The sequence below is a fragment of the Hyla sarda genome, chromosome 4 (genome assembly GCF_029499605.1).
Source record: "Hyla sarda isolate aHylSar1 chromosome 4, aHylSar1.hap1, whole genome shotgun sequence".
Classification (NCBI taxonomy): domain Eukaryota; kingdom Metazoa; phylum Chordata; class Amphibia; order Anura; family Hylidae; genus Hyla; species Hyla sarda.
The window spans coordinates 261,717,975-261,745,373 of record NC_079192.1 but is presented as its reverse complement, the minus strand read 5'-3'; the positions used below and the strand labels follow the sequence as shown (position 1 = coordinate 261,745,373).

The following is a 27,399-nucleotide window of genomic DNA, read 5'->3' as shown; positions in this document are numbered from 1 at the left end:
AATTCAGAACCTTATTGTAATCCTGGACAACTTCTTTAAAGGGGTACACCCTCTTGGAAAACTTTTTTTTTTTTTTTTTTTAAATCAACTGGTGCCATAAAGTTAAACAGATTTGTAAATTACTTCTATTAAAAATCCTTCTATTATTAATCCTTCCAGTACTTTTTAGGTGCTGTATAATACAGAGGAAATGCTTTTCTTTTTGGATTTCTCTGATGTCATGAGCACAGTGCTCTCTGCTGACCTCTGCTGTCCATTTTAGGAACTGTCCAGAGCAGCATATGTTTGCTATGAGGATTTTCTTTGGTTCTGGACAGCTCCAAAAATTGGACAGCAGAGGTCAGCAGAGAGCACTGTGGTCGTGACATCAGAGAAATCCAAAAAGAAAAGCATTTCCTCTGTAGCATACAGCACCTAAAAAGTACTGAAAGTATTAAGATTTTTTTTTATAGAAGTAATTTACAAATCTGTTTAACTTTCTAGCACCAGCTGATTTAAAAAAAAAAGTTTTCTACGGGAGTACCCCTTTAAGCATAGCTCTTACAAAGAAATGGTGCAGTGGGGACCTGCCTTAAAACGTATGGCACTCAGCACCTTCTTATGGACCAGACAAAAGCGACACATTCTAAATGTCTAGCTAAGCCTACACTGAAGTTTTGCATCAAGACTGAGTTTTGTAAGACCTATTGTCTCACTCTTATTAAAAACAGAAAATAGGATTAATAGTACGAAATGTATCTTTGTTCTGGAGGAAACATAAGTTAAGTAACAGTAGTTTCCTGTTCTCTAAACATTTTGATAAAAAAATAGCAGCTGTGGAAGGTGCTGAGTGTATGTACATTAGTATGTTTACTGACAAGAAATACTTTTTCCAAGATAAGGGAATTGTTTTTTTTTTTTTTTTTTTTCTTTTTTTGCCGCTGTAAGAAACGTACTAATCTAAAAGGACTACTAAAACTATCGGTACATGTTAGATAGCTGTTGTCTGAATGGTCACCTGTAGGGGGAGAATCAGGATGTCCCCATACACATTAGTTAGTCATGGGGTCTCCCTAAAATTCCCAGGTTTTGACAATCCTCATCTATGTGTGCCACCATCTTGGAAGTGAATGCTCATTTTTCCGTGACAGAGCTACTTCCTGTTGCCTTTATGAAGCCGAAAACAAGAGATGCCATTTTATTATTAGTGTGAACATTCTACTGAATAATACAAGGCACTTATAGTTGTTCTATGTTTACCAAGAAAAAGGCCACAAAGAGGGACTTTTTGGTTACATGCAACCTAATAAAATAAAAAGTGTAAACATAGTTTGCAGAACACAATGGATGATTTCAGTTTCACACTCTTTTTGTACACTGTTTTGTATTGTGCGGCACCACCATGTTTAGTGTAGGTCAGTCATTTTCTATGCACAAATCACAGATTCTCCTGTTTTTGTTAAAGGGGTACTCTGGCGCTAAGACATCTTATCCCCTATCCAAAGGATAGGGGATAAGATGCCTAATCACGGGGGTCCCGCTGCTGGGGACCCCCGTGATCTTCCACGCTGCACTCCGTTAGAATCAGCCCCCGGAGCGTGCTCGCTCTGGGTCTGATTACTGGCGATCACGGGAACGGAGCATAGTGATGTCATGGCTCCGCCCCATTGTGACATCCTACTCCGCCCCCTCAATGCAAGCCTATGGAGGGGGCGTGACGCTGTCACGCCCCCTCCATAGACTTGCATTGAGGGGGCGGAGGGTGACTTCACACTGGGGCGGTGCATTGACGTCACTATGCTCCGTTCCCGTGATCGCCAGTAATCAGACCCAGAGCGAGCACGCTCCGGGGGCTGATTCTAACGGGGTGCGGCGTGGAAGATCACGGGGGTCCCCAGTGGTAGGGATAGGGGATAAGATTTCTCAGCGCCGGAGTACCCCTGCTCATTGTACACTGAAATATTTTTCACATACAGTATATGTATCTTCTATGTGTTCATACATCCAAATGGACAATTTCATTTTAATTTGTGTTGACTTTTCAGCACTTTGCCTTTGTTTTATGTCTGTTGTACACCGACCAACATGTTAGCTCACTGTGACCTCATTGTAATGGAGGTTCATTACGTGCAGACATTGCCTTTGATAATGTTGTTACCATTGTGTTTGTTGTCATGTACAGTGTTTGTGTCATCCATCTGCCTAGTCAGTGTTATGTTCTTGTAAAATGCTTTTATTTAATTGTTCTGTTTCTTCTCACACAGTCTGGCAGCCAGATATGCAACTCAGTCTAATCACAGTGGGATTGCAACAAGTCAAAAAAAGACTACTAGGTCAGTCGACGCCTCTAATTTATTGTGTGCTAGTGATGGCCATGTATTCTTGTGTCCTATTCCACAGACACAACAAAATATTAAGAAATCTTTTTTTTTTTTTTTTTTTTACACATATGCTGAGCTGCCAGATAGCATTCTTCATAGTAACCAATCATGAGCAGTATTACGCTTTATCATTTGTTGGCTATTGCAGCAATCTGTAGTGCTTTTAACACACTAATATTTTTTCGTGAATGTTACACAATATATGTTCCTTTGTCATTACATGTACTGACTGCATTTATTTCATATACATAAAAAAATCTGTTGTTTATATCACCAAAATTATAATGTCCCAGCGGTCAAATCTTCTCTATGTGTCCCAGGAGATTACTCATGTTCCCCTCCTCATACTCTTTGTTCTTTGTCTTGCTGTAACACAACTGGCTGAAGAAGGATCCTCCCCCCACAGCCCTGTCTGCTGTATGGCAGAAAGAGTACTAAGCCGCACCCAACTGGTGAAGGCCCACTCATGAGCTGTTTCTCATTTAAAAATGGAACCGATCAGCAGGATCATCATCAATTTATTTTATGCAGAATTTCTGCATTGTAAGTTTCAGGAACATATAGAAAATACCACACATTGTGAAACAGTGGGGTCATTGTATTCCTTTAAGCTTTCTCTTTTGCACATTTGAGGGGTGGGGATTAAGAAAAACTGGACAAGGTTAAAGGGGTACACTGGTGAAAAACTCTTTTTTTTTTTTTTTTTTTTTTAAATCAACTGGTGCCAGAAAGTTAAATAGATTTGTAAATTACTTTTATTAAAAAATCTTAATCCTTCCTGTACTTATTAGCTGCTGAATACTACACAGAGCTGTTTGCTGACATCACGAGCACAGTGCTCTCTGCTGACATCTCTGTCCATTTTATGAACTGTCCACAACAGCATATGTTTGCTATGGGGATTTCCTTTTACTCTGGACAGTTCCTAAAATGAACAGAGATGTCAGCAGAGAGCACTTTGCTCATGATGTCAGCAGACAGCTCTATGTTTCAAACGGAAAATAATTTCCACTGTAGTATTCAGCAGCTAATAAGTACAGGAAGGATTAAGATTTTTAATAGAAGTAATTTAAAAATCTGAAAATTAGAAAAATGTGTGCAGCTCACAACCAGGTATTCAAGGTTATTGTGGTTAAAGGATTGATCCCCACCAATCCAAATGGGTAAAAACTAAAACAAAGATTAACCACACCTCAAGAATACTACCCTAGGGTACACAGTGAATAATTGTTTGAGACATAAAGTTTTGAAAAAATGCAGATTTTATTAAAACAATAAAAACCTAAATGGTTAAAAATATCAGAACAATGTCAATGTTATCTTAAACTGTCATTGGGCCCTAATGACAGATTTAGAAAATATGAATATATATGTATAGCAACCACCTAATATAGAATAATCTATAGATGTTAAAAACAAATGCAATTTTCAACGGCATATAATGATCCGGAGTCGACTATTAGTCCGGTACCTATGATGAATAAAAAAGGGCTGATAGTCCGGCACTTGTAATGGAAAAGGCAAAGTCACTTGATGGACTGATGTACAGGTGTATAAAAAGTTGCCCACAGATGGTAAACAAATGCAAAGTTCAACCTCACCCTGGCTGCTGGTCCCGTACTGCGACGGGCCGATAGTTGGAATTCTTGTGTTGGCTGCAGCAATCCCGGCGTGAGAGCCTGGATGGATATGGGCTCCAGCAGGAGACTCTCTCGGGAGTGGTCCGTGGTATCGGCAAATACCTGGATGTGTATCAGACCTTTGCTGGAGAGATTGTGGCTGGGTTCTGGTATTGCAGGCAGCAGGTTGGTAATGCGCTCAGTGGGAGAGGATGTTTGGTGAATGCAGCAAGTGGTGCACAAAGTTCTGGGCCGGCTTCAGTCTAGGTGGTGCGTGCGAATTGTACTCTGTTCAGATTAGATATCAGCCTAGACGCGTTTCAGGGTGCTAAAAACGACCCCTTCCTCAGAAGGCGAATTTAAAAATCTGTTTAACTTTCTAGCACCAGTTTGATAAAAAAAAAAAAAAAGTTTTTCACCGGAGTACCCCTTTAATAAATTCTAAGTTACATATATACATATACATATCACACTACAGGTATCATCCTGCTTTTTTACTGCTGTTATTTCACAGTAACGGATGAAAAAAAATTGGATGCAATAACTGGTAATAACAGATGATAACTGATGACCATCATCCATTATTTTTAAATGTTTTTTTTTTACTTAAAACAAAACCTGATGTTGTTCATCCGTTAACATCCTTTATTACCAGTTACATCCATTTTTTATTTTATCAGGTTTTTAACCCTTTTTTTTGTAAAACCTGTACTGAGCATGCTCAGTACAAAAACCGGATGTTAAAAAAAACAGACAATATCAGATGATAACGGATGTTTTTTTTTTTTTTTTTATCATCCGTTTTCCATAGACTTCAATGTTAAATTTTAACGCCCGTTTTTTCGCCATTATTTTTACCGGACCAAAAATCCCATTGACATGATTGGGATTTTTTGACGGCCGTTTTCAGGACTTTTTGCTGGGAGTAATAACAGAAGTTTTTACAGGATGATACCTGTAGTGTGAAAGGGGCCTAAAGAAGTTGTTTTTATTATTATCCTTCTTTATTGGATATGAAAACGCAGGATCATGGATAAAAAGTGTGGTGTGTGTGCTATGGACAGAAGGAAATATATGTCTTCAGGTTACCATTTATGTTATATGTTCACATGGTCTAAAGATTTACTTAATTCAGTTTAATTTCATACAGTATTTAGTTCATACTCGGAAACCTTTAAGAAATCTAAAGAATTCTACTATCTCATGCAAGAGGAGAGAAGCAGCATGTTCTATAGTCAACATTATGGAGGGATCTGGACTTCACTGCAGGGGACTACCAAGTCACTACTTCTCAGGGTGGTTCCAGTATAGGGGGCAGTAGTGGAATCCAGGAACAGGCCAATGTCTGGACAGGGGGAGTTTATTTGCGGTAAATAGTCAAGTAACAGGTTAGGGCAGGCAGAACAGGTTCAGTAGTCAGAGGCAAACTGAAGTCAAACCCATTTATACTGCAGAGTTCAAGAGGACAGGAAGAGATCAGGAAACACGTCGGGGTCATATAGAGTGATTGAATAGAATACATAGAGAATACCTTTGTAGGAAGTACTACACTAGGAACCTTGTTCAGGCAGGTTAGGAAAGGAGGAGCTTTCCGATATAGTGGCCAATAGGAGATGATTTGTGGAGGATGGAGCAGAGCCAGAAACGGCAGCAACAGCAGAAACATGGAACAGGAGGGAGCATGGCCCAGGCCACGAGCAGGTTCCATGTAACCTGATGGCTGCGGGAATGTGCAGTGTGCACAAGGGAGCAAACCTCTTACATTTCACAAAAAAGATAGGGGCTATATCAATCAGCAAAATATGGACCCACTGTTGGTATGAGCCCATGACTGCCTATCCGGAAATAATATTTTCCTTCTCCCCAATATTTGCAGGAGAGAAAAACTCTCTGACCTTGAAATTTTGTAGTTCCTTGTTAAATATATATATATATATATATATATATATATATATATATATATTTTTTTTTTAAGCTACATACAGCATTATACTACCTTTGGATAATGTATATATCCAGTTGAAAAAATTTAAGTGAGGTGCAAAACACACAAAGATATTCACATTTGTCATATGTTTTCTTGTGAAAGCGTATGCCTTACAAGGGTTTCTTTTCTTCTTGAGATACATGCATCCAATAGAAACAAGACAATCTGGTATTATATAGTTCCTTACTTTACGTCAAGGTGGTCACACCTCCAGTTACACATGGCTCTTACTGAAAACTCTCCTGCTTTTTCTAGTTTATATCTTCCATAATAATTTTACATAGTGCTGGGTTCTCAGCTGGTGTATGTTTCAGTGGTTGTGTTGCTGGCGAATATTCGCAATTCAAATTTTAATTGCAAATATCGCATATTCGCGGATTCGCGAATATTGCGAATATAGCACTATATATTGGCAATTACGAATATTCGCTTTTTTTTGGGGTTCACAGTACACATTACAGTGATCACTGCCTCCCTCTCTGCTCTTCGTATATGCGCATATTCACGAATATTGAGCCCTCCCTTCTTTAATGGTATAGGGAACTAATGGGCTAGTGCAGTGGTCTCCAACCAGCGGACCTTCATATGTTTCAAAACTACAACTCCCAGCATGCCCGGACAGCCGTTGGCTGTCCGGGCATGCTGAAGTTGTAGTTTTGCAACATCTGGAGGTCCGCAGGTTGGAGACCACTGCACCAGCCCATTAGTTCCCTATACCATTAAAGGGGTATTCCAGGAAAAAACTTTTTTATATATATATCAACTGACTCAAGAAAGTTAAACAGATTTGTAAATTACTTCTATGAAAAATCCTAATCCTTTCAGTACTTATGAGCTTCTGAAGTTAAGGTTGTTCTTTTCTGTCTAAATCCTCTCTGATGACACCTGTCTCGGGAAACGCCCAGTTTAGAAGAGGTTTGCTATGGGTATTTGCTTCTAAACTGGGCATTTTCCGAGACAGGTGTCATCAGAGAGGATTTAGACAGAAAAGAACAACCTTAACTTCAGAAGCTCATAAGTACTGAAAGGATTAAGATTTTTTAATAGAAGTAATTTGCAAATCTGTTTAACTTTCTGGAGTCACTTGATATATAAAAGAAAGTTTTTTCCTGGATAACCCCTTTAAAGAAGGGAGGGCTCAATATTCGCGAATATGCGCAGATATTTTCCCATATGCACATAAGTATGCAGGGAATATAACAAACATGCGAATTTCGCAAATATATGATGAATATTCGTCCATATATTCGCGAAATATTGCGGATTCGAATATGGCCCATGCCGCTCATCACTATTCAATGGTGCACATTGCTTTCCACTGAACATCCCAATGCATGTTTCTGCCACTATCGTCTGTCTGTATTTGAACATACTTCATACTATTTAAACTATTTAATTAAGATTAGATCCAAAGATTTCTGGGTATAGGGAAGCAATATCAACAAGTAATATACAGTTATGTGCACATAGGAATTTGAGCCTTTTTTGGTAATGTTAAAACCATAATTGTTAAAGCATTAAAATTTTAATGTTTTACCCTTGTTTTCAGTTATATTTTGGTATGTAATTTGGGACTATTTCCTGAAAATAGCTGTCTTTTTGGCAAATAGCTTTTGCTACCACTCAAATAAAGGCTTAAAAAAATAAAATAAAATTATATATATATATATATATATATATATATATATATATTTATATTTATGGAGCTATAAGCCTAATAACCTTCCTCTGTTGCCTTTGTTTGAAGTTCTTTTTTCCCTTTTCCTGAGTCTTTTAATTCCAGTGTAATATGACTGGATGATATTAGGTTACATGTTATTATCTGTCATAGTATGACAAAGCAGTGGTTTGCAGAATCAGGAGAACATAAAATTACATTGGGAAAGTTTTGGTTACTGTATCTGACATTTAGCGCTATTAATCAGAAAGATGTATCCGTTCCAACAAACTTCATAAGCACACATCATAGATGAGATCTGGGAGGAGGAAGTTAAAAGACTAACAGCTTTTTCCCATGAAGAACTTCTGAAAGTGTTAAGAATTTTGCTGCTCTGAACTTCCAAAGGCCGATTGTCTCCCATCTGTGACTGGCAACATTTTAAAGTATTTTGTAGTAGTAAACCACTCACCCTGTTGTCATGGTCTGGGGTGGAGATGACTTTCTGGATAAAGAACGGATATGTGGTGAGTGCATGAATAGCTTATCACTGTGCACTTTCTATAATGTAGCTCCATTTTAGAAATATATCACCCAGGAGCCTCCTTTATGAATATATTTACCTTTTATAACAGAACTGTAAACCATCATACAGTATGGAAAGCTACAGTATTATATTTAATTCTTATTTAGATGCATTTTCTGTTCAGCACATACTTTAAATCTGTACTTCAGATTAAAAAATTATAAATATTTTCATATTAAAGGGATTATCCACCATAAGGTAATTTTAGTACTTACCAGCCACACAGTAATGGACATGCTTAGGAAGGATCTGTGCTTGTCTTGGGACTAAATGGCTCTATTGTGAATCCACCATCACGCTACTTTTTGTGAAATAGCTATTTCCTTTGGTGTTCCTTCCTTCCAACTACAAGCCCCAGAATCCCTTGTTTGTAAGTGTGAGATCACATTCCTCCCTCCCACACATCATTCACCCCACTTATTCCGGCACAACTGAGCTATGCATGCTGTTCATGAAACTACAATTCCCTGCAGCCCTGTGAAGAAGGATCTAAGATCCCCCACCCACCCATTGAAGCATACAGGCTTTTATTTTTTTATTTTTTATAGAAGTATTTATCAATATGTATAGCTTTATGGCCCTAGTGGATTTGAAACTATTTTGCCTCCTATTTTTAGTTAGTAAGTAGTTTAGTTTACATTGGTAAGGTCTGTTTACTATTAACTAAGAGTGACCCAAAGGTTTGCTCAATTGATTGAAACAGATTTAGGAATTTAGGTAGAGTCAATCATTACATGACATTCACTCCACAGGAGAACAGACCAACAGCCACACAGCTTTAAATCAGGTACACGAGTATTATTATAACTGTTCCTAGGGTCTACTTTATACTTTGCTATCCTTTTTTAAATTATTTTAAATATGTATAAAAACTCTTTGTTTGTGAATGATCTTAAAAACGAGCATATAACCCTTCCTGTTTATTGTCTTATGATGGGTAAATAATCAGCATTATATACAAGAAGAGATTTAGTGTCCATTTTATTTAAATGTATCTAGTGTATTTTTTTCTCAGATGAGTGATGTACCATATGTAAGAGTGTTTGTTTGTTCTATTCTTTTCTCAGAGACAATGGATAGTATATGTATATGATAATACTAAACCTGTAAGGAAAGCTGGTCTAATAAAAGCCTAAAATGAGAAAACAAACTAAATTGAACTATACTTACCTTATGTATATGGTGTACCGTTCCTTTACAATTAAACCCACTGGTCCTTATTACCCATATTACTTGTTGACATGACAGTCAATCTTTTTTGCATCTTGTGACATCAAAGAGGTACTCCGGTGGAAAAAAAAAAAATTAAAATCAGCTGGTGCCAGAAAGTTAATCAGATTTGTAAATGACTTCTATTTCAAAATCTTAACCCTTCCAGTACTTGTCAGCTTCTGTATGATTCAGAGGAGGTTCTTTTCTTTTTGAATTTCGTGAATATTCGCGGATATAGCACTATATATTCGTAATTACGAATATTATTATTATTTTTTTTTTCACAGTACACATCACAGTGATCACCCCTCTCTACTTCCAGCTTGTGTGGTGTAAAGAAGGCTCTAATGCTACTGTGTGAGACTGCGTGCAAATTTTCGCATATGCAAATTTTTGTATATTCAAATTTTCGCATACGCGATTTTTCACATATGCGAAAATAAAACGCGAATATTATGAATATGCGAATTTAGCGAATATATGACAAAATATTCGTCCATATATTCGCGAAATATCGCAAATTCGAATATGGGCTATGCCACTCAACACTAGTGTCAAGGCGGTGGAGCTGTGTCTTCTCGTTTACTCTCACCTCCCGGCCTCTTCTTGACTGGTCTGCCGATCCCTGCTTGTTAATCTAGGAGAGACTGGCAGGTAAGGTTGAGGGAAATAGCAGGACAGGCTCTGGCACATGAGCAGCTTGCCTCCACCTCCATTACATTTGGCTGAGAAATAAAAAGGCTATTATATATGTTTGATAACCACCATCAGCTCCAGGAAAGGTAGAGTTAGCTTGTTAACCCTAATAGCTATACAACAGTGTCTGTGCTCCTAGCAGTAAACAGAGCTGGCATATTCCCTTTAAGATTTGTGATTGTTGTCCATAAATTAGAGCACTTTTGTTTATATGCAGAGGCAGCAAACCCAATATGTACTCAATATTGTTTAGAGGTGGATTCAAATGTGTACAGTTCAGGAAATCCTTTTTATTTTTATTTTTTTGGGATAAACACATACCTGTAAGGCTGGGTTCACATATGTCCAGTGTATGGCATAGGTAAACTCTAAATCTTGATGCTAGTGATGCCACAACTGATGACAATCAGTTATCCTTAGTTGTCTAGCAAGCTGCGTTCCCCTGTCCATTGCCATCTAGTGTGTCCAACCATCCAGTGTCCAAACTGAGAGGCCAGATGATTGTGAACTGTCCCATAAAACTAATGGGATCAGTTCTAGCATCAGTTTCCCTCCTATGCACGCTGCAAGGAAACCCTGCCGGACAACTGATGATGCAGCACATATCTAGGATTACCTAGGATCTTAAAAAAGATTAAATGATGCAATGTTTTTGCTGTGAAAAGTAGGTTAGACCTGCAATAACCCACTCCAGAACTCACTTTCATGGAAATGCACTGAGAAGCTTCAAACAGCATTGCAAAGTGAGAAGCATAAAGCTCTAAAGCTCTCAGATAACAGCTAAACTATTCCACCAGGGCCTTTTTGGGAAGGGAACGGATTACATTAGTATTCTCATTTATCCATATTACATATCAGATTGAAGAGATTTATTATCTGATCACTTTCCAGACACTGGGGTTATCGAGTAGCAGTGATCATAGATACAATTATATGTTTCTACTTTCCATTCATAATTTGTTCCTAGTTAAACATTTGCTTAGGTTTTTCCATTACGGCAGGACTTTCCCACAGTGCTTTGGCACATAAAGTCATTGATCTTGCATCTCCCCTTCAATTTGTGGTCTGTTATAAAGTGTTGGTGTAGGTCAAGGCCATTGTGGTGAACAGAAGCTTAGTGGCTGGAGATTACGCTTTTGTTTGGCTCGGCTCTTACAAGTTAGATACTGTTATGCTCACGGCAGAGATAGCTTACTTGCTCACATTTGATTAATGGCACAAATGACATAATTTATTTCGTTGCTATTTGAAATATATTTCCTAATACGTATGTGTCTTAGGTTAGCATTGCACTTAAACTGCTGAGACATTGGTATTTAAAATTGCAGTTTGCTAATAGAGACAAGTGACATAATGCCTTAAATTATTTGCTTTGTGTTTCCATATTTTTAAGTTTGTTTTAACCCCTTAAGGACACATGACGTACTGGAACGTCATGTGTCCACTCCCGATCTATAACGCGGGGCCACGGCGTGGCCCCGCGTCATAGCGGGTCGGGCCCGGCCTCTAACAACGGCCGGGACCCGTGGCTAATAGCGCGCGGCATTGATCGCTGTGCCGCGCGCTATTAACCCTTTAGACGCGGCGTTCAAAGTTGAACGCCGCGTCTAAAGTGAAACCGAAAGCATCCCGGCTAGCTCAGTGGGCTGTTCGGGATAGCCGCGGTGAAATCGCGGCATCCCGAACAGCTGACAGGACAGCGGGAGGGCCCCTTCCTGCCTCCTCGCTGTCCGATCGCCGAATGACTGCTCAGTGCCTGAGATCCAGGCATGAGCAGTCATCCGGCAGAATCGTTGATCACTGGTTTCTTATGAGAAACCAGTGATCAACATAGAAGATCAGTGTGTGCAGTGTTATAGGTCCCTATGGGACCTATAACACTGCAAAAAAAAAGTGAAAAAAAAAAGTGAATAAAGATCATTTAACTCCTCCCCTATTAAAAGTTTGAATCACCCCCCTTTTCCAATAAAAAAAAAAACACAGTGTAAATAAAAATAAAAATAAACATATGTGGTATCACCGCGTGCGGAAATGTCCGAATTATAAAAATATATCATTAATTAAACCGCTCGGTCAATGGCGTGCGCGCAAAAAAATTCCAAAGTCCAAAATAGTGCATTTTTGGTCACTTTTTATATCATTTAAAAATGAATAAAAAGTGATCAATAAGTCCTATCAATGCAAAAATGGTACCGTTAAAAACTTCAGATCACGGCGCAAAAAATGAGCCCTCATACCACCCCATACACGGAAAAATAAAAAAGTTATAGGGGTCAGAAGATGACAATTTTAAACGTATTAATTTTCCTGCATGTAGTTATGATTTTTTCCAGAAGTCCGACAAAATCAAACCTATATAAGTAGGGTATCATTTTAATCGTATGGACCTACAGAATACATATCAGGTGTCATTTTTACCGAAAAATGTACTACGTAGAAACGGAAGCCCCCAAAAGTTACAAAACAGCGTTTTTTTTTTCAATTTTGTCGCACAATGATTTTTTTTCCCGCTTCACCATAGATTTTTGGGCAAAATGACTGACGTCATTACAAAGTAGAATTGGTGGCGCAAAAAATAAGCCATCATATGGATTTTTAGGTGTAAATTTGAAAGAGTTATGATTTTTTAAAGGCAAGGAGCAAAAAACGAAAATGCAAAAACGGAAAAACCTCCGGTCCTTAAGGGGTTAATCTACTGGCCTACACAGCATTTTAAAAGTCATAATATCTGATGCCTACAAAGCATGTGTAAAAATTTCTATTTAACTGCCTGTTAGTGATGAGCGGCAGGGGCTATATTTGAATTCACGATATTTTGCGGATATATTGAAGATTATTAGTCCTATGTTCGTAAAATTCGCATATTCATTACATTCAATTCGCATGGAGAATTCGCAGAAAAATTTGCATGTGAAAAAAAAATAAAAAAAATATTGATCATTGCGAATATATAGCACTATGTTTTAAATATTCGCGATAAAAATTTGCATTACGAATATTCATGCTCAACACTACTGCCTGTTAGTGCAGGTAACATAGATCAAAATGCTCTTCGTAGATACAGACTTCCTCGTAGGTACAGCCATTCCCAAAAATGTATATTTAAAGGGAGCCAGTAAAAAGCATCATCTGTGCTAACCGGCTGGTACTGCCTGTTATTGCAGGTAACACTGATCAAAATGATCTTTACCTTATCCTTGTAGGTACAGCCATTCCCAAGATATCCTTACAAATGCCAATATGTAATTGAAGGTCTTGGTACACTTAGGGCGTTCCTTGCCCCGTGGTGTGGTGATTCTTCTTCCTGGTTGGTATTGTGCCTCAAGCTCCCTATGTGTTAAGTGCAAAGATCCCACATCTACACATTGATAGTTCAGGCCAGCCCTGCTGGCATCTTAGCACATGCAGAAAAGAAAAAGCATAAATATTTATTAGGGGGTGGAAGGCACAACACCAGCCAGGAAGAAGAATCAGTGCACCTTGGGGCTAATGACCTTTATATTCAAATTAATTAGGATATCTCCGGAATGGCTGCACCTATGTGGATAAGGACCAATTTGATCAGCATCACCGGCACTAACAGGCAGTACCAGAAGGTTAGTGTGAGTGATGCTGCTGACAGATTCTCTTTAAAGGGGTACTCCGGTACCAAGACATCTTATCCCCTATCCAAAGGAGGCCCGTGATCAGGCATCTTATCCCCTATCCTTTGGATATGGGATAAGATGTCTTAGTGATGGAGTACCCCTTTAATCTACACCTCAAGTTATTATATCTAATAAATATAAACATTGTGTTGTTTTGTAGAAGTCATTCAGGTTTAAGAAGTTTGGTCTTCAGTTTTTCCTCCTTTCCTAAACATTCCCACAATGCTTTATAACTAGTCAGTTTATAATAAAGTCCATCTTCCATAATTTTCAGTATCATAAATCATGTAGTTCTAACACTACACTTGCTCTATGTAACATAGTTTGGTTAGGAAAGTGCAGATATGGTTGGTTGGTCATTTGATCATTAGAATATTAAGGGTCTATTCACACGGCGAAATTCCACCTCAAATTAAAGCCCATAGACTTCTATGGGATTCCACAATCCCATTCACACTTCTGAATTTCTGCTAGCGGAATTCTGCAAGCGTGAATGGGAGTGTGGAATCCCATAGAAGTCTATGGGCTTTAATTTGAGGGGGAATTCCGCAAGCGGAAATTCTGCCATATAAATAGACCCTAAGGCTAGGTTCATACGGAATCTCCAGGCAGAAAATTTCCACCCGGAGATTCCGAGTGCGGCCAGCGCTGACTGAATCAGTTGGCGCTAGGCCCGTGCGGACACTGCAGTCTCCAATAGCCTGCAATGTGTTCCGTGAATGGATTTTCCAAATTCTGCTTCACGAATTCTGTAGTGTGAACCAAGCCTAACTGGAAGGCCCTTATGACTTAAAGGGGTACTCTCCCCCCCCCCTGTCTGATAGCGGGGGGTCCCGCAGCTGGGGACCCCCGCAATCTCTCCTGCAGCACCCACTTGTCATTAGCTGGCTCACGATACAGGGGCTGGAGTATCGTAACATTACTGATCCGCCTCCTCTTGATGTTACGCACCACCCCTCAATACAAGTCTATGGGAGGGGGCGTGGCGGCAAGTGGGTGCTCCAGGAGAGTTTGTGGGGGTTCCCAGCGGTGGGACCCCGCAATCACACATCTTATAAGATGTCTAGGGGCGGAGTGCCCCTTCAATGTATCAGTGTGCTGTCTGAGCCACACATGTTTTATGGACCACTGAGCCTTAGTAGTCTAATCTCCAGGGACTGTTTTATGTTTTTTTTACAAAATCACAATTTTGCCATTATATACATTTGGAAATGGATCAACAGGGCATGGATGGAACATTTGTCCATTTGAAGACACGTGGGCCAGATTCAGTCCTCTAAACCTTCAAGTGTAAACTCTTATTAATCTCTGGTAATTTTTTTTTCTTAATAACTAAGATACACTGACATAATTGTAAGAATAACATTGTTTGGGTTTTGTGATTGAAACGGTGATGTCAGAAGCTGTGGTACAGTTGACAGTTTACAAAGGAGACACCAGGCTTTTTTGGGTATCTGTGTGATAGAAAATATAGTTTGCATTGTTTAATAAAACTAGTCGAGCTGGTTTACTGTGACTAAATATGTGATCTCTTGATCTTATGTCATTAATAACATTAAATATTATTTCTGGACATGTTTAAAACAAGCAAATCTTCAATGGGAAAAGTGATTATAGTGCACCCTTTCTTACTCGTGGTAGGTTTAGTTTTCACATTAGAACTAAATTGGTTTGTGTTGTGCCCCACACAGTAACCTTTTTGTCCCTATGAAGAAAAGCATTTATTGCAGAACTGTCAGTACTCTGAAACACTTGGCATCCGTGCTCTGCTCAGTCTCTCTAACTTGGGCAATAACATCATCTTTGTGTGTACTCTAGACTTCCAGGACCTTCCAGGGTGCCAGCTGCAGGCAGCAGTACCAAGGTTCAGGGAACAGCTAATCTAAATCGAAGAAGTCAGAGCTTTAACAGCATTGACAAAAACAAACCACCTCAATATGCAAACGGGAATGAAAAAGGTAAGTGTCCTTGACAGGTGACAGAAATGACTGATTGATCATAGATGAATGAGGAAGCCACAAGGAGATTGGCTGTAGATATTTTTGTTTGTGTTGTTTCATATACTATAACATCTATCATACTTCATAGATATATCTACAACTTCCGAACAGATAGATAGGTATTCTTTTTCATACATAATAACTTTAAAATTAACCCTAAATATTTCCTGTATAGTGAATTTGATTTCGTCATTAGCTTTCAGATTATAGATATACATACTGTGTTGTTCAGATTTCCCATTGTATAGTCGCTGTCTATTAGTTGCTCTACAATATCTAATTTTTAACAAAAAATATATATACTATTAAACATTGATTTGCTATTCTCCGTTTTACAGATTCTAAGCACATATTGTACATTAATACAATCTTAATGTGAACAGTGAATATTAGTGTTAGTGAATAGCCAGATATATTTTATTACAATATTAAGAATATGAAGCAAACTGTGCATTTTGCTTTCCTTTATGCATATCCCTGCATTCCTGTAAAGAATATCCCATACTACGCCAATTGCAATAAGCATCTCGTTGGCCACCAGATGGGGACAGTGTCTAGGAAATGTATTTCTGGGTTTAGCTTCAGCATTTATTCTCTATTTTCCTCTACATTCTCTACTTTTGCTTTCTTGGGAATTGAAGCTGATATTTACTATAATTAATTTTACAGAATTATTTACATCATGACCTACAAGTGCTACATAGAAATGATTGTACCCTTATGAATAAAATGACTGCATAGTTTTTAGTCTCTATGGATTCTCATATAAATAGTACAGTGATGTGTTAAAGAAATTGCATTTAAGATGTGTTATTTTTGTTTCAAAGAGTATGGATTAAAGCATCACCAATCCATACTGGTGCCCTATTATTGACCAGTAGCAGGCAGAACCCATGCTGATATTGCAGGCATTGCTCTACGTTAGTACAGAGGAGACTTCAGAACATGTTGTGTCTAAGGCAATTGCTTCTGCATTTATTTTCTGACTTATTCAGCATTTGTGGTTTAGATTTCTTTTAGGTAAATTGATGTAATTGATCTTAATGAAACATACTTTACCTGTGTACTCTGCAAAACATCAAAAACATCAAGCCAGAGTTGTAGAAGATCAACAGGCTTGGCTTTACAGCTGAATAAACCCTGGATATGTAATACTGGTCTGAAAGTATCAAATTATTATCTTACAAAATACATAAATATATAAAAAATAAATAAACTCTAAAAAGGGAAGAGAGAGGGAGGAAAAAGAGAGAGAAAGACAATATTCACATTTTGGCTTTCCGTACTGTTTAGGTATGCACTACCTATGTTTCTAATATAATAAAGCTATGAATACTTTGATCTATGGAGCCTTCCAGAGGTGGCTCTACCATTAGGTGAGCTAGGCAGCCGCCTAAGGCGGCTGCCTAGCTCACCTAATGGTAGAGCCACCTCTGGTAGGCTCCATAGATCAAAGTATTCATAGCTTTATTATATTGGAAACATAGGTTGCATTAGCAATTTGCCCCCCTAAGAAAGTAAAATGAGTGCCGATGCATGCAATTTATGCATGGCCACTTGTACAGGAACAGGAATCTCTGCTCCTCTCTGCTCCTCTACTCTGCAGCTCTTACCGTGCAGGACATCATATCATTGCACCAGAAGTCCTGTGCTGGAAAAGAATCCAGCCCAGGAGGAGGCCAGGCTGAGGCTTCGGAGCTGAGGCTGAGCGCAGACACCGGACAGCAGGCGAGGGGACAATAACAGTGGGGGAACAGACATAAGGAAAAGTAGGAACAGGGGGAATTTTAGAGTGAGTACTCCTGTTATACTTCCTGGCACCAGGGTGACACCTCAGTCTTCTGTCATTAGTACAGGATATTTATGAAGATTTGAAAGATTCTGAGGTTTTCTCTTTTTTTTTTTTTTTTTTTTGCCGAAGACTCAAAAGTCCACTAGAGAGTTTTTTTTATTGAGTGCAAAAAAGGTTTAAAAACAATGCGGGACTGTAAATTTGGAGATGCTATAGTGACCCGCTCTGTGACTTGGGATTTTACACAATACTGTCCCTTGGCCAGGGTTCTGCCAACCAACACTAGGTCATAACATCTTGTCAGTGAGGGCCTCATGTTCAAGATTCGCCTAGGGCCTCACAAAGTCTAGAGCAGTCTTTGGAGCCTTCCTTCATACCTGTAGTTTCATAGAAATGTCAAAACTAGACTACTCTCTACACAATACAGACCACTACCTATAATATATAGAGTCATCCTATAAGCAGAATGAGTCTGATTCAGTATAACCCTAAATTCCAGTTGCCAATAAGTGAACCAAAGGTGATTCTAATTAATATAGTCATCAAAATAAAATAAATAGTGCTAATGCTCACAATGTCACAGTACAATACAGTCCTACAGACAAAACATTAATCCAAAAAACAAACATATGCCATTACAAACGTAGACCACAGTGCTGCACCATATAAACATGGGCTAGGCAAAGTAAGCTTATTTTTTTAATTCCCACATAAAAGGACTACCGTTACTGAGGTGTAAAGAGTCATTTGCCTTTATTACATAAATCTGAAATGTCATAAATATCATTTTTAGAGCCTGCCAATGTTGAAATTGAATGCACCCTATAATTTATTTACCGTAGTTGAATTAATATTTGAAAATAATATTTATTGAATATGTAAAAAGGGCACCTGATAGGAACCTAAAGGTTTAACATGGCTGTATTGCTGTCAATATGTATGTAAAGTGAACACTGTAAAAACAACCACTGTGCTCCAACAGGGATATGAGTAACACTGAGCACTAGATGTATGATATAAATAGGCACATATAAAGTGACAGTTCTGTAGGAAAGAGCTTCTTGTGCTCATTGTTAAAGTGTACATCTAATCAACAAAATGTTTTATATAATGTAGATAATACCATTATGAGTACAAATGGTTAAAAAATGTGTACATTTTTGGGTGAGAAAAAATGCTGTCCCTGCAGCTATTGCCTGTGTGTCTCTTAGGCGACCTCATTCTTCCGGGTTGTCAATCATCCTGCTGTGTGAGCCGGGAGCATGTCACAGAGGCCTGCTTGTCCACACAAACTTCCTTTATTTTGTCTCAGCACAAGGCACACAGGTAATAGCTTCAGGGACAAGAAAGCATTTTTTCACCCAAAAATATACACATTTATTTTTTATTTTTTTTAACTTGTTATGGTGCCACCTGGATTTCTGTTGGTTCCCTTTTAGAATTTCCACCTAATGTGTTAAATGCTGATGAAAAAAAACTGCATCCAGTGCACTAATTCCTATTTGCTGACCTGCATAATATCAGAAATCACTCACTTGTCCACTGTAGCTGGACATTCTAACAGAGAATTATGAGAACAGGGGATACCAAAACAAGTATACTGTATAAGAAAAAATATTGAAACACAGGAGCATTTTTTATTGTTCCAATTTAAAAAAATAAGCTTGATCTATTCTAACAGACTAAATCAATATGTATTTGGGGAACAATCTCTTAATTTGTTTTACCAAATTTTTTCATAATGGGTATGGTGGTGGTGTGGCTTTACTAATGTAAGGTTTATAAGGCACTAAAGCATACCTATTGTTTGAAAAATAAATACCTGCATGTTTTTGTTAGATTAACCCTAAGGCTGCTGAAAAGGGGATTTAAGTGCTAGCTTGCTGTTATTTAGCCCCTGAGAGGTCTCTTGAAGGTGCACAGCAATTTCTCATTCTTGTTTTCTTTAGGATGGGGCAAGAGCTTGGCTGTTTGCCAGACACATAGTTACTTCCCTCACTTCCCCCCTTACTTTTCTGGCCAATCACAGCCCAACATATTACATTCTTATCTCTGCTATGCCATGGCAAAGTGCTGCACTGAGCAGACTTTACTGTGCTGGGCCAGATAGCACTATATTTGGCATGTGAAGTGAGAAGGATTTACTGATGCAATGGTTCTTGGCAAGTTGCTATGTGAGCCGACATGAAAGAAACAGCAGGACAGAAAAGAATGGGTTACCCTTAGCATTGGACAGGCTGGAACTGTGCAGGCGGATGATTTATACAGTCTACTAATTTAGATGGCATGAGAAGGAAATGTTACTAATGCGCTGGCTTAGCAAGGTGCTATGAGCAGAAAGGAAATAAATAGCATCAAAGCAAGGAATGGATTACACTAAGCACTGCTGCTTCTGAGATGAGAGGGAAACCTTAATTTTCCTTGCATGGACAATGCAGATTCTCTGGACACTTACAGATGCAGATACACAGTCTTACACACTTGTTCCTTAGCATGGTTCTAACTTCTGATTATGCTGATTTCCAGTTTTCTGAGTATCCACTTCGGCTCCTGACCCTTGCTGTGTGCGTGACCAAGTCCCTCGATTTTGCTTTTTTTGTTATTATAGTATTTTATTGTTTAGTGCTTTTCACGCCAGCCACAGACCATATCACACCACTTGGCGCTTTGTCAGGCCGCACACAAAGTGCCAAGTGGCATGATACGGTCTGTGAAATTATGTTCAAATATGCTAGGAAACATATAGAAAGGAAAGTTGTTTGAAATGACAGTTACTAGTTAAGCTTCCTATGCCTATAGGCTTCTGAGATGTTTAAAGGGAATCTGTTATCAGTATCACCCACACTAACCTGTTGTACTGCCTTGTAGTGCGGGTTTAACCGATGACAATGATACTTACCGGTCCTCACTCCGTGCCTCTTTCTGCCACAATCCCGGTTCTTCGGTACATATAACTGTTATCAGTGTAACCATTGTCATCAGTGTTACCCACACTTCAAGCCTGTACAACAGGTTAGTACGAGTGAAACCGATGACAGATTCCCTTTAATTCAACAGATTACTTTTTCTCTGCTGTAATAAAGTTACTATCTGTGATGCACATTCAATAAAAGTAATACAAAAGCTTTAGCTTCAATAAAAATGTCATCTGCATAGAGCCAGTTCACTGAGAAAAGCAAAGGCCTGAAATGCAAAAATGGAAATTTTAAACCTAATCTCAAAGAAAATGATAGCCAAATCCCAACTATTCATTATGTTCAAATAGACAAATAGGGTACAGTGACATAGTTTTTTTTTAAGTGTATGAAAAAATAATTATGATAAATAGAATGAGAAAGACTTAGATATCTACATATATATTACATTTTATATTAATATATTCTTAGGGAAAGAATCAACAAAACTGTATAAATTACAGGAATACATCATAATAAATTCTACATATAAAAATGTTAAAAAAAACTTCTTCCAGTTCGTAGTTCAATGCACCTCTTATACTCTGTTTTTCTTTTACAGAATCACCAAAAGGCCCTCAACAGTCTGCAGGCATGAATGGAAATGTGCAATATCCCACTAGCTCTGGTCAGCAAGTGGTTTCTGCTATACCCTCTCCAAATGCCAGTAAGCCTTGGCGCAGTAAATCCATGAATGTTAAACATAGTGCCACTACTACCATGCTGACTGTAAAGCAGCCGAGCCCTGCAACCTCGCCTACACCCTCCCCTGATAGACTAAAGCCCCCATTGTCTGAAGGAATTAAAACTGCTTCTTCTGGGCAAAAATCAATGCTTGAAAAATTTAAGTTAGTTAATACTAGAGGTGGCATGAGATCGAATGAGGTCATCATAGAGGATGACTCCTTATCAGAATGTGGAGAAAATGAAGTCAGTTCTGCCTTGAATAGCCCTAAAGTGTCACCCAAATTGGCCCTTTCAAAGGCTGGAAGCAAAAATCTCAGCAATAAAAAGGGGTTGCCTCAGCCAAAGGATAAGGAAGAGAAGAGCAAAGATAAAAATAAATCTAACGTAGAGAAAACTGGAAAGGAAGAAAAGGAACAGACATCAGAAGGGTCAAAAAAGAGCTCTAAGATTGCAAGCTTGATCCCCAAAGGAAACAAACCAGCTCCAGTCAAAAAGGAGAGCTTGATTCCTCAGTCTAGTGGCATCCCTAAACCTGGGTCAAAAACGCCAGCAACAAAACAAACCACACCTCCAGGTACTGTCGCCACAAAAGAGCCTGAAAAAACTAGGACTACCAAAGGCAGTCAGACCATGTCAATACATAAATCTTCAACCAGTGAAAAAGTAGCTACGCCCACTGAAGGGAAGGTCTCTGGTTCTTCCAATACCCACCTAGTGACAACTGGCTCATCTGGTGCTTGTGTCCAGTTCACAGGAAATGGGGCTGTGCAACTTCCTCAGCAACAGTACTCACACCCTAATACTGCAACTGTGGCACCATTCATTTACAGGTAACATAGATTCTACAAATGAGAATGTGAAAATCTAATTTTTTAAATATTATCAAATGTATTCAAAATAAAAAGCTAAAATTTTGCACAGACATAAGTATTCAGACCATTTGCTATGACCCTTGAATTTAGCTCTGGAGGCCTCCTATTCCTCTTGAATAGAAAATCCCCAAATCCAGGTGTTTAGACCTTGTGGCCTCATACCCAAGAAGACCGAAGGCTGTAATCGCCTCCAGAGGTACGTCAACTAAGTACTTACTGAGTCCTAAATCCTTATATCCATGCAATATTTTAGTTTTTCCTTTTAAAGATGTAATAGAATGCTTTAAAATGCACTTTAATGCTGGCTTGTTGTAGGTTTTGCAAAGTTGTAGCACTGGAATACTCTTAGGGGGATAGTTGTGTGTGTGTGTGTGTGTGTTTTTGCTTGGTTAAAGAGACAGAAATAAAAAACACTATTTCTGCTCTAGCTGCAGATGTTGTGCGTTTTTTATGTTAATGTTAGTGCTCACAAACAGGAAGTGCAATTTGAGAAAGTGGCATGTTTGTGGGTGAAGGGTTTGTTTGCGTACCAGCTTGTTAGATTTATGGTGGTTACATTGGCAAATCAGCGTAAACTGTGAAACTCTTGTTGAAATCTCCGCGAGTTAGCTGAGGTTTCTGAGATTTCTGAGATTTCGGCATAGGCACACTACCTCTACATAAATCTATCAAGTCTGTGCGCTGGTGGGGGGGCCTGTGTGCTGGGGAGTCTTCATAACTACCCGCCTTAGTCTCATAGAATATTCTGCATGTGAAGATCACTAAAACATAATGGATTAGTAAAACATATTGTGTTTAATACTGTAAATATAGAGACTATGGAACTACTAATTCTAAAATGCAGATACATGTTACTAATCTTAACCCAGTCAGTCCAAGAACTAAGGATTCCAAGTACCTACAGTCTAGTTTGCTCCTTCTTATGCACTGGGGCCTTAATGTCCTTTATTTTCCTTTCATGTAATTGCAGTTCTTCTTAATCCTAAACTGAGCACATACCAGGGTGACTATCCTGAAACAGTGACTTTAGATACTGAACTAGAACGTATCCCTAGTCCTGTTCCTAATAATAAGTCCTATAGCCCATCCTCCAACACATTTCATGTCTTCTCCATGTTGCTGAGTGGGGGACCTCCTGGTAAAATGGTGGGGGACCTCCTGGTAAAATGCTTTGAAGCAGTCAGGGACATGGGTCAGGGACATGTTGTTAGAAGCAAGACTAGGGATAGGTTCATGTTCAGTATCTAGGGTCCCTCTTTTCAGCACAGATACCATGATATATAGCAAGGTTGTGTGTGAGCAGAACAATACCTTGATGAAATAATATTTAGAGAAGTTATGGTGCTACTGTTTTATCCACAGGACTGAACAGACGTCTGGAGCTCTTAGTTCCAGGAATCACTCTGGCTTATGACAAGTGACCTGTATCTGTATTAGACACTCCGAATTACTCTTGTTGATCTACTGTACAAGCTATATTATTTACTACTTATTAAAGGTTAACTTTTAGAACCATACCTCCTTATATTACCTGTCAACCAGATAATGGCAAACTAACAGATGTGTATGCAGAATTTAAGATGCTGTCGAGCGTATATCAGCTCTATATGTGATATACAGTAAAGGTTAATACTGTACTGTGTGGAGCTGACAGGAGCAAAAATACAATTCCAAACAGTAATGGCATAGTCCAAGGTTCACATGTATTGCTAAAATATCTCTATACACAGTATAACCTTTATAAAATGCCAAACATTACTATTTATGGTATGCACAATATAGCTTTCCAGGAAGGATCACCAAGAAATATAAAATGTAGAGTAACAAAACAAAACACATTAAATGTGAGTAAATATTAAAATTGTGACACATCAATATCCAGTTTTTTTTTCTAAATGGCATATACAGATTATCATACAGTTTATAATAATGATAAACTAGGTAACCCCATGCTTTTTACTATAAGTGTGCCTAGCTGTGACACTGTTTAGCACTAGCCTAAGAAGGTCCTTTAGTAGCAATTTCTTCAGAATATATATGAAATCCAGATATTTTCTACTATCTAGTAAATATATATATATATATATATATATATATATATATATATATATATTATGACAATTTACGGTTAATAAAGTAACATTAATATAGGCACAATGGGGGACATTTATTAAAGCATTTATTGGTTTTTTTTGCTTAAAATTATCGCAAAAAAGTCGCACTTGCGACAACTCTCTTTTTTTCTGTGACTTTTTGCATGTTCAGTGTCCTAAGCAAAAAAAAATAAAAATCTTGCTTACCAAAGCAAAAAGTGATTTTTGACTTGCAGCGGTCAGAGATTTATCAAGTGCCAAAGTCGCAAAAAAGTCGCATTACATGAAAAAACCTACTAAATTTACTCCAGCTCAGACATGGAGCAGAAAAAGCCATTACCAAAGCAAAAAAAGAAAAAGTGCTTACACGAAAGAAATTTATCAACAGGCTGAAAGCAGTTGGTAAATAAGTCGCAGATAAGCAAAAAAAATTGTAAGAAAAAAATAACTAAAAAAAGGAATACATAAGCAAACATTGATAAATGTCCCACAATGGGGGAGATTTAGCAAAACCTGTGCAGAGGAAGAGTGGTGCAGTTGCCCATAGCAACCAATCAGATTGCTTCTTTCATTTTCCCCAGGCCTCTAAAGAGGCCTGTGGAAAATGAAAGAAGCAATCTGATTGGTTGCTATGGGCAACTACACCACTCTTCCTCTGCACAGGTTTTGATAAATCTCCCCAAATATGATTATATTTTAGTATCCATATTATGTCCACACCATATGGACCAGCTGCTGTTCTGTTGACTTGTTCTTAGATCTCTACAGGGCGCTATGGTGATTAAATTTAGCTTCAACAGAGTAGGATGAGGGGGAGGAGGGGGACTTTGGACTCTTAAAATACATTTGTTACGGTTGTGTGAATGTTTTCCTAGTGTGTTTAAACATACACAAAATCGGTTCATAATGTAATTCTTGTTATTGCTCGTGACCCAAATACAGCGGAGTTTAAGTCAAAATGCACAAGTTAAGAATGTTATAGAGTGTCATTAAATCTAAGCCTACCAAGAGTGGATGGCCGGCTTCATAGGGGCTCTAATCTGCAGAGTCGGCTTGCCATTCCATGAAGTTTTATATTAAGAGGGCTACTTAATGGTTGAGTCCTTGTGAGCTTCCTCTGAGAGGCAGTGTTCTTTGATGGTACATAGTTGTCTGCATGAGCTGATTATAAACATCATAAGAGACCTAACATTCAAGTAATCATTTTCAAGTGGGTTGGTGCATTTGTGAGATAACAGTATAATCTCCAGAGTGCTATATCTCTGCTAGCAACACCACTTTCCTTTTGCATTATTTATGAAAACATTGTCGCTATTAGAGCTCCTTTTTAATGTTAAGCGGCCACCAGCCGATGGATATACTGCATGAACGCTACCGTTAATTATCATGAATATTGATTCTTAAGATTTGCAAAAAATGATATTAGAGATAAAGATGAGTAATCTTCTTCATTGCAGAACACACTCAGATGAGACCAGTACCTTACTACCTGCTGATTCATGCACAAGCCCAACTAAAAGTGAGTCATTATATAGTAAGACAGCCAAACAGTGCCTGGAGGAAATTTCTGGTAAGTATTTCAGCCAATAACTAAGCACACAAATAAGTCACAATAACAGGGTTTTTGGAAAACTTCCACTGCAGCTTTTGATGCAAAGCTAGACATGGTCCCAAAAGAATGGAGAGGTATCAGTCTTTTCTTTATATCTCTCATTCCTTTTGAATCCACTTCTGGCTTTGGTTAAAAAAATAAATAAATAAATAAATAAAAAACTGCCACAATAACAGTAGTATTTTTCCAAAAAGCCACTCAGCAATGATCATTGCTTTGAATGATATGTGTTGTATTGTAGTTGATTATCAAAATTGTCGAATGTTGGTCCCTGGTATCCAACTGGGGTTCACAGGTTCCAAGAAAAGATGATTCAAGGTGGGCTCAGCGGCAATCTGTACAGAACAAATGAATGTCCCGCTCACCAACAGAACCTGCTAAAATAACATCAGCCACATGGCAAAAAGGAAGAAGGATCACATGACCTCAGGCAAACAAACAGCTCTCCCAGCCAATCAGGAGGCAGTATAGGGGTGATGTCAAAGTCACTATAAAAGCCTATGCACATAGCTTCAACAGCCATTGTAGAGGTAAAAAGTTTTAGGTGAGGGACAGGGAACAACACAGATAGGAGCACACATATCTATTAATTGTAGTAAAGCAGCAGTGCGGGAATCTGCACATGTTCTGCAAAATCCATTTTAATTGAAGGTAAGCTGTGCATAGAGGGTTTTATGGTTTAGGGTGCCAATCCTGTTGCTATGCCCCAAAAAGGGAATCATTGTTCAGTAATAAACTATTGCTTCTTCACTCTCACGGCACAGTACCTATTGTTACTCCCAAAAAGGATACCTTTTGGACTACTTGGAAAAAGCCATTGATTATCTGTGTGCATAAAGAACTGCAGGTTTCTGCCTTCAAAATTGAATCATTTTTGGACATGAATTTTAAAAAAGTATATAAAAAAAATCACCTATTGCTGTGTGTTTTTATTCAACCTGTTGGTTACCACCGGGTACCATCCATTTACCCATAGTCATACATGTTGCCGTAACTTTGAAAAAAACATTGCCTTATGAAACAGCTCAAGATACATAGATACACTCCTAGGTGACCTAACAGAGCTATTAGTGAAGTACAGGTTCGGACAGAATTAGTTTGGTCACAAACATAACTTTCAGGAAACCAACAGAATCCAACTTTTAAAACGTTTGCTCTTCTCTACTCTTCAGCTGCTGTATGCGCCACAGGAAGTTCTTTTCTTTTTGAATTTATTTTCGGTCTGACCACAGTGCTCTCTGCTGACACCTCTGTCCGTGTCAGGAACCGTTCTGAGCAGGAGAAAATTCCCATAGCAAACCTATCCTGCTCTGGACAGTTCCTGACATGGACAGAGGTGTCCGCAGAGAGCATTGTTGTCAGACAGAAATGAAATAAAAAAATAAAAGAACTTCCTGTGGAGCATACAGGAGCCGATAAGTACTGGAAGGATTAAGATTTTTAACTCCTTAAAGACGGACCCATTTTTTTTATGTCGACTGCGGCCTGCCACTGTATGACGTGCGTTCAGCAGGTGAGCGCGCATCACACCCAGTGGGTCCCGGTTGCTATCAGCAACCAGGACCCGCGGCTGATACCAGACATCGCCGATCAGGCTGATGTCCAGTAGTAACCCTTTAGACGCT

General features: G+C 38.6%; 1 protein-coding gene across 7 annotated transcripts in view; it reads left to right on the top strand.

Moving 5' to 3' along the window:
• Nucleotides 1–27,399, top strand: part of NAV3 (neuron navigator 3) — a 642,886-nt gene that overhangs the window by 448,362 nt on the left and 167,125 nt on the right. For 5 of the 7 annotated variants that reach the window (XM_056574065.1, XM_056574058.1, XM_056574061.1 and 2 more), the window contains 4 exons: nucleotides 2,244–2,312; nucleotides 15,583–15,722; nucleotides 21,073–22,027; nucleotides 25,620–25,732. In XM_056574065.1, the coding sequence (XP_056430040.1) occupies nucleotides 2,244–2,312; nucleotides 15,583–15,722; nucleotides 21,073–22,027; nucleotides 25,620–25,732 (1,277 nt within the window). The remainder of the gene's footprint in view (nucleotides 1–2,243; nucleotides 2,313–15,582; nucleotides 15,723–21,072; nucleotides 22,028–25,619; nucleotides 25,733–27,399) is intronic. The other 2 variants (XM_056574060.1, XM_056574062.1) reach the window with 2 other exon arrangements.